This window comes from Aspergillus brunneoviolaceus (genome assembly GCF_003184695.1).
Source record: "Aspergillus brunneoviolaceus CBS 621.78 unplaced genomic scaffold BO95scaffold_79, whole genome shotgun sequence".
NCBI classification, from domain to species: Eukaryota; Fungi; Ascomycota; class Eurotiomycetes; order Eurotiales; family Aspergillaceae; genus Aspergillus; species Aspergillus brunneoviolaceus.
In genome coordinates, this window is record NW_020290809.1 from 106,917 (window position 1) to 120,993 (window position 14,077).

General features: G+C 50.0%; 3 protein-coding genes across 3 annotated transcripts; 2 read left to right on the forward strand and 1 right to left on the reverse strand.

Annotated features, from left to right (window-relative positions):
- Window positions 1–1,509: 1,509 nt before the first annotated feature.
- Window positions 1,510–2,285, reverse strand: BO95DRAFT_373150 (SANT/Myb-like DNA-binding domain-containing protein; the record flags this gene model as incomplete). Its single annotated transcript, XM_025583037.1, has 4 exons — window positions 1,510–1,656; window positions 1,715–1,747; window positions 1,806–1,853; window positions 1,917–2,285. Coding segments are annotated over 4 exons (597 nt in total), but the record flags the coding sequence as incomplete, so codon positions are not given.
- Window positions 2,286–7,174: 4,889 nt separating this feature from the next.
- BO95DRAFT_446990 (ER lumen protein-retaining receptor) lies at window positions 7,175–8,676 on the forward strand. The gene is made up of 3 exons (XM_025587519.1): window positions 7,175–7,304; window positions 7,368–7,654; window positions 7,725–8,676. Exons 1-3 carry the CDS (start codon window positions 7,214–7,216, stop codon window positions 8,331–8,333), a joined length of 987 nt encoding a protein of 328 aa, XP_025437959.1. The 5' UTR covers window positions 7,175–7,213; the 3' UTR covers window positions 8,334–8,676.
- Window positions 8,677–10,996: 2,320 nt separating this feature from the next.
- On the forward strand, window positions 10,997–12,721 carry BO95DRAFT_517960 (uncharacterized protein). The gene is made up of 4 exons (XM_025591934.1): window positions 10,997–11,346; window positions 11,416–12,061; window positions 12,115–12,188; window positions 12,260–12,721. Exons 1-4 carry the CDS (start codon window positions 11,221–11,223, stop codon window positions 12,446–12,448), a joined length of 1,035 nt encoding a protein of 344 aa, XP_025437960.1. The 5' UTR covers window positions 10,997–11,220; the 3' UTR covers window positions 12,449–12,721.
- The last annotated feature ends 1,356 nt before the right edge of the window (window positions 12,722–14,077 follow it).

Below are 14,077 nucleotides of genomic sequence, written 5' to 3' on the forward strand. Positions count from 1 at the left end.
TAGCGAGAAGCGCGCATGAGTCCTTTCGCTGGAATTATCCAGATCAAGTTCAACCGTATAATCTCAGAACGAACAACGTTTACCACACCTTTTCTGGGGCCCTCGCTCGCTAGCAGATGAAGTAACTAACCCTTCCCCACACCGACAGAGAGCGAGTGCCCCAGATAGTCTGTGTAACGTACAGTTGTCGAACACCGGTCTTCATGCAGGCAGATTACTTAGATACCTTGATCGACAGACAAAACCACGCTACTCGTCTTCATGATAGCCGTCCCTTGCATATGGTTCTGCGAGAAGACGGGAGGCCTGTATGTACGGGGACGTTGTGATTGCGATGGGGGGGAAGACTGTGGCGACGACCAGACCTGGTTCAACACGATCTCAATTGTGCGTCAGTCATACTGAAATCAACAGAGTTTTGTGGCAAACCATTATTTTTGGGGCGGGGGATTGGCAGCCAAAAGAAAAAGCGGCTTGATTGAACGCAATGAACAATTCCACTACTAACCTGAGCACTTATCACTGACGAATGCGCAATGCACACTGGCAATGGCTTGTACTATAAGGCGAAAAAAAGCCCGAGAGTGTGAGAGAAACAGGAAAGAAACAGAGAGGAGAGAACCCAGTGTTGTCAATGACTGCAATGTGAGCGAAAGGTGGAGCGGGTACAGTGAAAACCCCCAGATAGATTTTAACGGCGGCGGCGGGGTCTGGATCGAGTCATAGTCTCCTCACAGGTGGGTGGGTTTGTGGCCGCGGATTTGCCGCGGACTTGCCCGCCGCCGCCCCCCGATTTCGGATGACATTTCCTACCCGTGCGTTATACTATTCAGTGACCCAGTAGTACGCCGTTGCCTCTACTAACTACCAACTACGTATACTATACTACGAATACAGGTGCATGTTATGCGGCTAATCCCCTCACCGACATCCAAGATCTGGGCCTCATGGGTAATGCCCCAATCATCATCCTGCTCATGTGGTAAGCTGTTTGTCTGCCACCTACCCTCTTCTTCGCTAGCGACCTGCAGGTTGCTCTGCAGAGCTTTCTCAAATGCAGGCACATCAGCATTGTCCTCTACCGTCTACTGTGCGACTCTTGTCCTCTACCCAAGTTTCCAGACCCATAAAGAAGTCTATTTAGAGTAACCGAGGACATACGCGACAGGGGTTCAAATTCACCAGCAATGTGTATCATCAAAAATGGAGACGACAGCCCTGGAAACAACTGAAGCCGCAAAGGAACGCGAGAATGTGAGAGGATGGAGGACTGACAAGTGAAATAGTAAGAAATGAACAAACGCAACCTAACGCCGACGACCCTTCGCCAAGAGCTTTGCATACTATGAAGAGAAACCGCTGTGTGGCAATATGAAAACACAGGCTTAGATCAGCTTAAGTCATATCCCATGGCTTAGATCGACCAGTGGGCAAGAATATGCAGATTGTCATCACGTCGTCATCTTTCGTAAACTCTAGAGGTCCTTGAAATGTTCTTTCGCATACTGTTCACAGGCCTATATCGGGAAATGTCAGTCGGTTGCGCTGGGGCTGGTCACTTTGAGAACTCGCCTTGGCTGGCTTCCCAACTTTCTGCCCGATTACTTTCCACTTGTTCGCCTCGTATTCTTTGATGGCATCGCGAAGCGCTACGGACTATAACCCATCATGTTAGTATCGATTCGGCGCGTAGACGGATGTCGTATGTTCTTACCTCATCTTCCGCAAATTCAGCGTAGTGCATATCCTGCCACATTACTCAGAAACTCATTCTGACCTAGAGCGAGCTTCGGGTAGATGCCTACCTTATACCAATGCTTCTTGACACTTCCCTCGGTCCGAGTGGGGAAAGTCTGCGAAGCCCGAGAGCAACCAGGTTAGCACGCTTCAACGTGGTACAGAACCGATTGGTGCACCTTGGCAATTTCACTCCAGCTGCGGCCAGCATCGCGCATAGTCTTCAACCGCTGTTCCTCCTCGGCAGTCCAAGGAGTATTGGTTCTTCCTTTTTTCTTCGGTGCAGGCTCTGGTATCCCGGACCCCTGTTCATGCCCGGGCTCGCCTCCAGCTCCGGTCGCGCCTGAAGCTGGCATGGCCGCGGTGGTGCCTGCTTGGGGCGAAGCACGGCGTTTGCGCGGGTTCGGCGGAGGAATCTGAGTTTGGGGCATAGGAATGCCCTCGTATGAAGGCACTCGTGAGTAGGGATTGACTTGTTGCGGAGCTAACAGATGGGATGGTGCGTTGGCGGGGACGGAGGTCTTAATTCGTTTCGATGTTGGAGGAGACCTATTGTCATTAGAAGAGCCCGAGGGCGTCAGTGCCAGAGACGTGACTAATACATGAAAGGGGAAAAAAAGAAAAATGAATAAATACGCGGAAGTCGCAAGAAGCGAGGATACAGGGCTGAAGTAGATAAGAAGCCAAATGAGGATGATGGAAGTAATGGTAAGGATAATCTGAGCAATAATAACAAAAAAACAAGAAATAATAAAACAAATGACGGAAAGAGCCAGTCGATTTGTGAATCAGCAGATAAGGACAGGCAAAAGCCCCAGGTGAATAGGAAAAACAAAAACATAAGGCAAGAATGAAAAGCACATGACCGGGGTTGGGGGATAGTTCATCATAGGTATATATGGACAGAGAGCAACCCTGGAGCTTTTTTTTCGCAGCCCTAAGACTAGCTTTGCTGGGGCTTGGGAGGACGAAGGGTGACTTACGACATGGTTGAGGATATGCAGTTCTCCCAATCACGCTCCGTTGATTCATCTGTAAGTACACACGCTTAGGAGATTAGTAAATCTGCTATTCAAGGAACGCTCCGTGTAGATCGTCCTGTCATGTCTAGGGAAGCGAGCGCCTGGTTACACCAAAGTGACGATGACACCAGTGCATCATACGGCATGGTAGTAGCGCCGCAGGAAGGGAGGCTGGACGTCAGGAGTGAAGGGGAGAGTCGACAAAAATGTTACATGCATGTGTGGAAGTGGTCGGCAGCGAGGGACCTGGAGATGGCGCACGAATCTGAGTAAGAAGGAGAGCAACACGAGGAGAGAATAAAAGAAAGAAAGGGGAAGTGAAAACTAGATGGAGGGAGGGAGGGAAAGACGGGAGAAAGGGCAAGTCAAGGGCAAAAAGAAAACAAATATAAACAGGTTTAGGCACAATCACAAGTAGACCTCTCGAGCATCTTAGGATACATAGGCTGGACATAGTACGGAGGAATACTGGAGTTGCGATGATAAGACGTTCTGGTCAGGACAAGTGGAGATGGAGACCAACACAGAGTGCAAAGAAAGGCTTACTGGTCGAAGTTCATGATTCGAAAACTTTCGGGGTTTTTCTAACAGGTAGACACGAAGTAGCAGTCTCGTTGCTTGGAGGTCGACTAAGTGACGGATTGAGGCCGATCAGGAGAGTAATAGTAGGCAGGCAGGTAAGTAAGAAGTAGTGAGGAAGATAGTGAGAGTAGTATAGTAGTAGATGTTGGTCGACAATCAATCGGAATACTAGGCCGGTTGGCAGTCGCTAGGGAAGGGTAGTCAGTAGTCAGTAGTCAGGATGATCGTCGTCGTTCTGATCGTTGGCGTAGAAGAGATGATCAGCAAGTAAATGAGCAGGCAAGATCGAGTCGATTCGAGGTCAAAGATACATACATGCCTTTACATTTAGCGGTTTGCAGGAGGGAGGAGTGCCGGTACGCGGGTTGGAAGGTAAGGTATACTAAGGAAACATTCGGGTGAGGAGAGGGTGGGAGGGAGAAGAGAGGGAGGATTTGTTTTCCTCGCCGTGAGCTAAAAGAAGAAAAATAGAAACGAGACGAACCTGCAGAGAGAAAAGGAATGGTAAGAAAAGAAGTGCAGGAGAAAGACCAGCAACTGCGAAAGTGCAAGGCGAAAGAAGACGAATCAACGGCAAGTGACTGACTGACTGACTGACTGACAAGACAAGACAAGACTGACTACTGCTGAGGGGAGATCCGAATCCACTCCATGGCCAAGCAGCTTCCATTTCACCAATCCCGCGAGCTCCGACTCGTGTTTGCTTTTTCTTCTCCTAAGCAAGCGTGGATAAAGTCAATGATTACCTCCCCTACTCACTCACTCACTCCCGTTCTACCTGGCAATTGATAGTTCACCAAGAAGACGGACAGGAGATGGTTTCTGCACACCGTTGCATGGTCTCATTATGCCAAAAGAAGTAATTCCCCTCCTATCCCGCTTTAAGCCAGTCTTAGATCGAGTGGTTTCGCTTTGACAAAAACAGTGTACCGTACAGATCCCGAGCCCCATTGCCAGCAGCGATTTCCCCTCTTTGATCGGTCGAAATTCCGGATGGATTTTCTAAAAAGAACGGCAGAGACCCTACGCCCCGTTATGGCCTTTGGAGGGGAAGGGGGAGGGGGAGGGGAGGGGAAAGGATGACAGAGGAGGAGGGGTGGTGCGTCTGGCCTTTGACGCCTACCTACTCATCCTTGTACTCATACACAAGGCACCTACCTATACTACTTCGAGTTCCTCTCCGTTTGTTCCGTTCTCTCTCACCAACCGACTACGTTGTATACCGCGCATGTCATTACACAGTATCTATTGTCTTCAGACGACCACTTTGGGTTGTTGCGGCCATACCATAATCGAAGTTCAATTCCAGCGCATCCATCAGCCACAAATCGCACCTTCGAATCCTGTCTTCCAACAAACAAGACAGGGAGCGATGATGCTGGTGGCGGCGACATACGTTCCATACGTTCCATATAGCCCGCCGTCTCGGTTGTTCTCGCCAGGTTAACCTGGCGTCGCTGCAGTGTCCAGGTAGGTCAAGCGGGTGGACAAGGCCAGTGAGGGAGCGGGGTCTGGACTACCTGGTATCTGGTGACCGTGAGCAAGACTACAACTTGAAACGAACATTTTTTGGTATGCAATCGTTGACCTTGGCACACCAGAGAAAAAAAAATCCAAAAAAGCAAATCTCGAAGGCTCAAGGATGATGAACTTAGTGTCGACGTGGGCTCCAGCCTCTCCCTCCTCCTTCCCAATCAGATGCTCCTGACGGGATACGCTGGGAGCGGGGTAAGAATCCCTGAACTCCCACTAGGGCTCCCGTGTTTCCAATGATCCGTCCTCCGTCTCGGTTGCTTCCATCCAATCTTGGTCCTGGCGGTCTTTTCGCTGTCCCGCGTATTCTAGACATGGTCTGGACATTTCCAAATGCAAGGTTCGCCGCTGCTGCGATCTGGAACTTTCACCTTGCTAAAGAAGTAGGCCGGTGCCCGCCCGAGTCCGCAATGCTGCATCTCCAGGTTTTCAAGATATGCATCTTATCTACGCCCGCCCAGTTGGCTCCCTCCTAGGCGGGTTTAAAAGATCTACGGTAGGTCCGTGAACCGTTATTTGACCCTCTGCGAGCTCTTATTGAGTATCGTCCTACCGAGGATGTTGGCAGTCGGGCAACTTGGCTTGGGCTTATTGCTATCACGTCCGTGGCGGAACTTATAAGATGAGGCGCTGTGCAGAAAATGTTTCTGGACGGCTGAATATGACCATGAGCGAGGAATTTCTACAAATTAGCAATGTTTTGGGTTCATTGGAGAACTCATGCATCTGGAGGAGTAATATCAGCGATCTGCGGCTATTTAGTCGAAAGTGATCGTTCATATACAACTTTCCCATCGCAGCTGATAGCATGTGCAGAACATATCGGATACGGTGACATGGATCAGAGCAGAATAGAATTGATCATTCCTGTCGCATGTATAAATCAACCTATTCGCTTGGAGGACCGCATGTCAAATGCATGAAACTGATATTCTGACCAAGCGCTCACTGTATTTATCCCTTTCCCAGACATAGAGATCACTACGTACGCCGAACTCAGTCCTCTAGGAGGAAGCTCGTCTGTTACTAATAAGTTCAGGTCCAAAAGCTATTTCTCCTGGGAGCACTAAGCCTCCCATGCGTCTGTGGTTTAACTCCCGCTCACATGTGCTGGTGGTTGAGCATTGGCTACGCAATACAAGAACATATCTTGTATTTAGTTCGGTCTAGCTCCCCATTAGTGCCCCCATGAGCTTTCAGCGTGCATTAAATCATGAGATCACGTGTTTAAAATCGAAGCAACCATTCTACAATTCATATAGAACGGACTCGCATATGAGTCCGTGGAAGTCGCAATACCAGAATGTCATCTGTTCCTCCAAGTAGGGAAGACTCCTTGAACTCACAACAAATAATTACATTTCCCACGGACAGGAATATACCTGCCTGAATGGTTGAGGCTCATCCCATTCAATATTCGAAACCATTGAGCTTCATAACAGATCCATGCATCTTTGGATTGGCTGTCAATGAACCTTGGCGGTTGTTCATTGATTCAAAGCTTGTAAGCATATCTTGAAACAATCGCCTAAGATACCCAAGCAGGCTGCAAAGGAGCTAGTGGTATGTCTCGCATGCCTTGGGAGCTGGTCTCATAAGAAGCGGTGACAGGCTTGATGATACGTCAATCCCATTGACACAAACAATAATGGCAGCAGGAGCCGACTAAGAGATGATAGTAGGGTATTTAGGAACAGCAGCACGAAGAATACATATAGAAATCTTTTGTTTCCGTTTACCCAGCATATATACGCCTCAGAACCGCCTTCCAGCATGAATAAGAACATAATCTGATAATTGTGAAGCTACTCCGTACACTGGAGCAATAGGTAAATGCTGACGTCATACGCCTGACAGGTAGCTGCTCGATCACGTGCTGGACACGCGGCCACGGGAACATCCCCAGCTTCTTGCGGCGCCTTGAGGTGGATCCCGCTGTGACGGTGAACGGAGCTTCCCCCTTCGTTGAGACCAGATAAGACGGAACCATCGCTGAGCTTCACAACGACCACTTTTACCATCTCTATTGTTTCAAGCTATATATAGCCCCGTTTCCAAGGGTCCTGTTGCATCTGTCCTCTTATTATACCCAGGTTGCCTGGTGCACCTCTCTCATATCTATCCACAACATAATCCGGGACGACAACCCATATACCCCCGACCGGGCCTTGCTGATAAACGAAGCACGGTCCACAGTTAGTCACACTGTCTTTCGGTGACCTGCTCGATAGCCTCAGCGGTGACAGTTGAGGCTTGTGAGGTATCTCAGACTTTGAAGCTGGACGCCTAACCCTACTGGCCAGCTTTTATATACAAAAGCAATCATGGTGAACATCAACATGAACCTGTTCCGCGCCCTGGGCGACTTCTCTCACCTCGGGTCGAAATGCGTCCTGATATGGGCCATACATCGGAACAAGAGCGCTGAAGGTAAGTACGGCGTGACACGAGGCTAGATCATCCATGATGCTAACAAACTGTACTACAATGCAGGTGTTTCGCTCCTTACACAGATGCTCTATGCCTTGGTCTTCGTCACTCGATATCTTGACCTCTTTCGAAAAGAGGCCTGGGGGTCTTTCTATCTTGTCTTCTTCAAGATTTTCTATACTGTAACGTCGTTCTATGTCATCTTCTTGATGATGAAAGTCTTCCCTCGCACACGGGAGAAGGAGAGAGCATGGAAAATGGGCTTGATCTCTGTTGGTCTGTCGCTTGTCCTGGCTCCTATCTCCCTTGCCATATTCAAGGAGTACAAATCTGGTCGGTGGTTCACTGAGGTAAGCCGAATCGTGGATGTTCAATCTGTGAGTGTCACAGTACTGACAGAATGTGTCTTGAAATGAGTAGACATGCTGGGCTTTCTCTATAATCCTTGAATCTGTCTGTGTCCTCCCCCAATTGCTCCTCTTGCGCCAGACCACCGTTCCGACTGTCATCGACTCGTACTACCTGCTTATGCTGGGATCATACCGAGCATTCTACATACTGAACTGGCTTGTGCGCGGACTGGGCGCCGAGGGCTTCTGGGAGCCGATTGCCGACATATTCGGGCTTGTCCAGACCGCTTTTTATATCGACTTTGCTTGGGTCTACTACTCTCGCCAGCGTGTGAAGCTTCGTAATGGAGGGGTGGTTGACTCGGACGACTTCCGCCACAGCTGGCTTGTTAGCAAGGTGCTCAATTTCAGACAGCGCAGGGTGGCGGATGAGGAGCAGAGTCTGAATGATGATGACTTTGAAGAAGAGAGGGTCAATGGGGAGAGGCCAAAGAACAACCGATGGGGCGCAAGAGGGATTTCGGTCTCCGCCGATGACACATTGGAGGATCAACGGCCTCGAACTAATGGCTCGAGCCATGATAACAGCCTAGAAGGGTTCTCGGATGATGAGGAAGATGACGTTCCGGTTTATCAAGCGAACAAGACCTCTTCTGGGGCCACTGGGAGCGGAGTTTGAATTGATTGGTTTTTTCTGGGCCATATATAGATTTCTCTGATGCAGATCTACGTCTCTGCTTACTCTCTCTTGGGTGCAATTTGGTCTCTCGACCCTGCCTGCATGTCATCCTATCTCCAAAGCGAACTGTTCATCATCTTTAGTGTCTCTTTCACGTCAACTAATTTCCGCGATTCCAAATCCTTCTAGAAAGCGCAGTACATCTATACCTTGTTGGGACTAGAACATTCTCAGCATAAGCATTCGAATGTTCACAGTATGGCAGTATGTTATTGCAGGATTGGGATGAAGTCATCCGAGACGGGCTTCGACGTCGGGATGAAACAGGTTTTAACAGACGGACCCAATGTTTCAAACTTGATCTCCAAAGCACATTGCTGCGCCTGGCCATAGCCACGGCTAGGTGTTTGAGGATCTGTGCATCGATGCAGCAAATGGGCGAAGAGTGTTACAAAGTTGCGAAAGGGGTATTACGTGTGTGGACAGCGCAAGCAGAGACTATGGGGAGGGGGCCGATTTGTTTTCTCTTCCTTCGGGTTTGAAGGGCAAAAAACGCCTAGGGAACAACCTTGCATTACTCGGCATAGCCGGGGTGTGGCCTGTCATCATCATGATGGGGGAGGGTAAACCTTCTCCGTCAGATCCCCATGGAGCAAAAATAGAATCCTTTAGTGTTTAGCGGACATGGCCGTTCATCCTTTGAAGCGCGCAAATGATGAAGTGGGATACTACCTAAACGACACTATGCTTGAAAGGGGAAGGCGATGGGGAGTTCGTGACATCACGTGTGCATCACGGGGTCTCCGATCGGTTGACAGGCAGAGCGACGATCTTCCCTTGACCACATGGCGACTTGTGCGATCCATGCGATGGTCGCAATCATGATACACCGGACACAACCCCCTCCATAGGGCCAAAATGCAAGGGTGCCAGGAGAAACACACACCCGGGAAATTGACGGGACGAGATTGCCGTGCATCTTTCCAGAAGAATGTGATGGCTTCCCTAGCTTGCCATATACAGTAAACAGTTGCTCTTTCATTTCAACTGACATCCCCAGTGTGGGATCCGCGCCGAACGAACGAACGAACGGCTTGATGTCGGCGATGGATGATGGACAGATACCCCGACAGCAATCTCGCGAGGGGGCTGTCCCCTTCGCTTCTGGCGCGTAATCGCCCGTTTTCCCCTAAGACACGTGGCTTGGATAGGATGCAGACAGCCGCTCGAATTGAGTATGCGAACGGTCACGTCTTGAGCCTTGATCTCTGGATGATACTCCCTCCCCCTCCAAAACAGCCGTGTCTCGACGAGGCCGGATGGATGCGTCTAAGGGAACAAGAAAAGAGATGAAAAGAGGCCATGCTTCAAAACAAACTTTCCATCCGTTTATTTCAGGGCCGGCAGCGAGACCGACTTTGGTGGTCAGCCTTTTGTTTTTATTTTTCTCTCTTCTTTTTTTTATTTTTGTCTTTTCCACGTTTTCCTTAACGAGCGTTCCGTAAGGCGAAGTCGAAGATCGCAGAAGCATGCCTGAGTATGACAAGCCTGGCCAGCCCGGGTTTAGTTCCGACCCATTTTGATCCACCAGGATTTACAGCCGCAATCACGACGAAGCGCTTAATGGCCTAACCCTGCCCGTAGGATCCCTGCCCCAAAGGAGTTTTGACTCTGTTCCTTGATAGTATTTTTCTTTTCCCTGTGGTTTCGCTTGACCGTATCATCCCAGAGCTTTCCGAACAGGATTTAGCTGCGTCTACTAGGCAAGCACGAGGATCCTGGCTGATGACTTTCGGTCCTTGGGGCTACCTTTAGCAGCCTCTCAATTCGTCCGGTCTACTTCGCTCTCCACATTTCGTAGCCGCTACAGGAGCTGCGATGCGTTCATCTGCCCGTCGGCCCTTTGACAATAATGACTGCTTTCTCTCTAGTATTCTAGCATACTTTCTCAATGTCCATCTTGGGTTTAGGGAACAGATCATAATTTGAAATTGTGTATTCTGTATGCTCTTTTGGGACAGTTCTGCATCGATGGCGGTGTCCCAACTATGTACTGGTCAGCTCAAGCGCTAGCCTATGGGCTACCATTTGATATGGCGATTAAGCGGCTTTGCAACGTCAATCCGCGCTCGTTTCGGACTGACATAATTCTACGATCCCTAACCCAGAGATCCAGGACATCGGCACTAAGATCGCAGTTGTAGATGCTGCCTTGCTCTTGAGTAACGGTGGGTGGGCCTGGGGATGCAAGTCTGAGCCCCCCGAGGGTTTTTGGGGGCTGGATTGTCTCCGTTCTCATGTCGTGAGCAACCATGAGAGATTATCCTTTCCATTTTTCTCCCTTTTCAGAGCATGGCACTGTTCTATCAGAAATGATCAGGCGCTTAAAAGCAGGCCCATCGTCGACCTTACACCTCCCGCCAGGAACAATTTTGTGCGGCACAGCAATAGTGGGCGGTACTTACTATGGTCATCAAAGCTCGTTGAGTCCGTTGATATACGAAAAAAAAAGCTTCAAGCTTCTGGCCCTGCCTCGCGAGGCACTTCGAACTGTCTTTCACATTCCTTTAATTTATTTTTTTATTATTTTACAAATATATGAACACGCGAAGACTCTATCATCGATACGCCCTTTCATACCTTTCCCGCTTTCAACCAGGCCACTACAATTTCTTATACTATAATCTTTCCATCTTGAGAGGTGTGGATTAACCTCGGATCATCTTTGTCGTTGCTATTGGCGGCCTGACAGCCTATTTATCTTGTTGGACCTTGCCACCGCTCCCCAGCTAGACTCATATCCTTCCTTCCCTGTTTCAATCACTGTTCAATACAATCATTCACCATTCCGTCCTTCAACAACGAAGAGCCTCCACTGGCTTCCATCATGTACCCACAAACCCCACTCGGCTACTCGGGGCCGATGACCTTCAGTCATGGTGGTGTCAACCCCGGGGAGGGGATTGAGGACCTCTATGCAGTGATGCAGCCGCAGTGGACCGGATTGGAAGCTGTATGTTGCATAGTCAACCAATCTCCACAGACGAGCCACTTGAAGCTGACCAGCTCTGAGTCGATGCAGTCGCCTTATGGAGGAATCAACCATCCATATACTACAACTACAGCTTTCCCCACCGGCTCCATCCTCACCCCTATCAGCCTCCCCGACAGCTCTTTCAGGCCGAGTCCGGTACTCAGTCATCATTCGCAAGAGTTCCAATACAATACCAGCGATACTGTTCCATCTCAAGGGCTAGGTATTACGGCTCCCTTTCCGAGCAACTTCCCTCGCACTGTGACTGCGGGCCTCGGACATACCATAGATCAGCTCGAATATGGTCTAGGCGAGGTGGATCACTCGCCCCGGCCCCCGCCAGCAAAGAGGGCCAGGCGCGGGCCCAAGCAGGCCGCCACGCCTCGGGAGGCCCCCGTCACGATACTTCCCAACCCCGAAGGTCTCCAGCGACTGGAACAGGAGCGAAGACAAGGGGCAGCCGATGCCCAGCAGCAACAGCGGCCTCGAGCCCCCGGAAGGGGGCGCAGGGACCCGCAGGCGGAGGAGGAAGACGCATTCGTGGAGAGGCTGCGAGAACAGAACCTCGCATGGAAGGTCATCCGCGAAATGTTCCGGGAGAAGTTCCATAAGGATGCTTCCGAGGCGCGGCTGCAGATGCGCATGCTACGGCGGCGCAAGGAGCGCCTGGCCCGGTGGGATGAGAACGATGTGAGTACGTGCTCCGTCCGCAGGCCTCAAATTGCCAACTAATCATTAACGGCGAAGTCATTCAGATCCGCCTACTCATCCGGGCTCGGGATTATTGGGAGCACGAGAAGTATAATGTGATTGCTCAAAAGGTAAGGAGCATCGAGTCCACCAGCTAGAGAGAGGTTTTTACGAGATGCTGACTATGTCTCTCTGATCTCAGATGAGGGAGCTTGGTGCCGGGCAGTACACTCCACAGCAGTGCGAAGCGCAGCTGCGATATCTTGATGCGCAGAACCGGGATCGGAGTGGCCTGGCTGCGCGGCCACGAATATCTGAGACTTCGCAGACACGACGACGAGTCTGGCCTCGTTCATCGCCTCAGAGCCTGGCTGGTGAGGCCAGAAAATGATTGTTTTTGTTATGAATGCATCGGTTGGTTCGAGAAGCATGTTGAGGCGCATTATGGCTTGGTTGGAGCTTTTTTGCTGTTTTTTATTTTGCCTTTCTTAATTCCTTTGGGCTAATGATACGCCGGGCTGGACTACGTTCGACGATTTGCATGGTAGCGTTTTCTTGTATTTGTCACGCCCCATTTTTGTTGGTTTTTCTTTGTTCATCTTGATATAACTATACCCTGTGACCGAACGAGTACGAAATGAGATATCAAAAACGATAATAAATCAAAACCTTACAGCATGAAGTATGTACAGTTAACTTACAATCTGCTGCAGCAGCAGCCCGCCCCTCCTCGCCAGTAGTTAACCGCCGCCAGCCCCAAGCCACCGCCAGCAACCTTGAACCCACCACTACTAGCTTGACTCGACCACGAGGGACGCCGTCCACCGTACACCGTACTGTACATATCTCGTCTCTTGCTTAAGCTTAGCCTAGGTCAACTCGTTTGCATCGCTTTCTCCATCTGACATCTTTGGTTCCGACTCTGCCCTGCCCTGCCCCGCACCGGCATTTTGCTTTTGGGGTTAATTATAAACCTCGCGATCGGTGCACAGCACCAGCCTTACGCACGCCGTTCACTACTATACTCGGTGATATTCTCAGCATCTATCTATGTTTAGTATCGTATCCAAAGCAAGCTGGATCGAGAGAGGCACAGCATCTTTTCCTCACGCATCCAAATGTCATCCATCCCGACTCGGACTCACCAGAAAGACTAGGCCACGAGCAATATACTGACTATCACAACTTTCTTAACTTTCTTCCCAACTCAACCCAAATTGAACTCCATCCTTAAAACCTAAACTCAACCCGTAGATCAAAACGCCACCTTTTTTTGTTTGGTAGGTATTCTCAGCCGCACACAAGCCCAATACTGGGGAAGAAAAACGCAAACAAGGGCTACTTACGTATCGCGTTCAGTGATAAATGTGGATGTGTATCAAACTCTACTCCAAATTCTTGAAGTGGGAGATAGCCGCTACGGGCTGTATACATGCCTATGGCTGTACTGTACGACTCAAAATGTATGGGCAAGGATCGACACCTGGTCCGGGGGACATGACTCGTTATACTTTTGGCTGTTGACGACGGCAAGTTACCTACCGTATCAGTGCTGTGCGGGTTGTTGGTGTTTCTTTTGTTGGCGGTGGGAGAGATGCATACAACACATAGAGTGAGTGTCTAGGGGCTTAACTTAATTTGGCTGCTAGTCTATGCTTGTTCCAGGTTGTCATCGGCGATCGAGCCGGGGTTTTCTTGGGTCCAGAGACGGGGTACCTACCGGTAGTCCCCGGGATGGTGCTGGATTGACTCTGCCCTTTCGGATATGGGCTGAGTGAAAAAGGACGCAGATTCAGAATAGTGAGTCAGATGGTTACTCCAGCTGGACCTGGATGGATAAGACGGGCGTCTCGCGCCTTGATCTGTCCGTTGTCTGTGACTGTTAGTTGCTACCTAGTAGCCTTCGACGGTGCTCCCTGCCCTGAACGACATCGGCTGGCTACGGTATGTTGTGTAAGGTGCTACTAAGGTACTAGGTGTATAGCCGATGGACGATCTAGATCTCGGGTCGCCAGGGCTG

Coding starts and splice junctions, on each gene's coding strand:
- BO95DRAFT_446990 (XM_025587519.1), top strand. CDS start 7,214: ATGAACCTGTTCCGCGCCCTGGGCGACTTCTCTCACCTCGGGTCGAAA. Junction 7,305..7,367: donor TCGGAACAAGAGCGCTGAAG/GTAAGTACGGCG, acceptor ACTACAATGCAG/GTGTTTCGCTCCTTACACAG. Junction 7,655..7,724: donor CTGGTCGGTGGTTCACTGAG/GTAAGCCGAATC, acceptor TGAAATGAGTAG/ACATGCTGGGCTTTCTCTAT.
- BO95DRAFT_517960 (XM_025591934.1), top strand. CDS start 11,221: ATGTACCCACAAACCCCACTCGGCTACTCGGGGCCGATGACCTTCAGT. Junction 11,347..11,415: donor AGTGGACCGGATTGGAAGCT/GTATGTTGCATA, acceptor GAGTCGATGCAG/TCGCCTTATGGAGGAATCAA. Junction 12,062..12,114: donor GTGGGATGAGAACGATGTGA/GTACGTGCTCCG, acceptor TTAACGGCGAAG/TCATTCAGATCCGCCTACTC.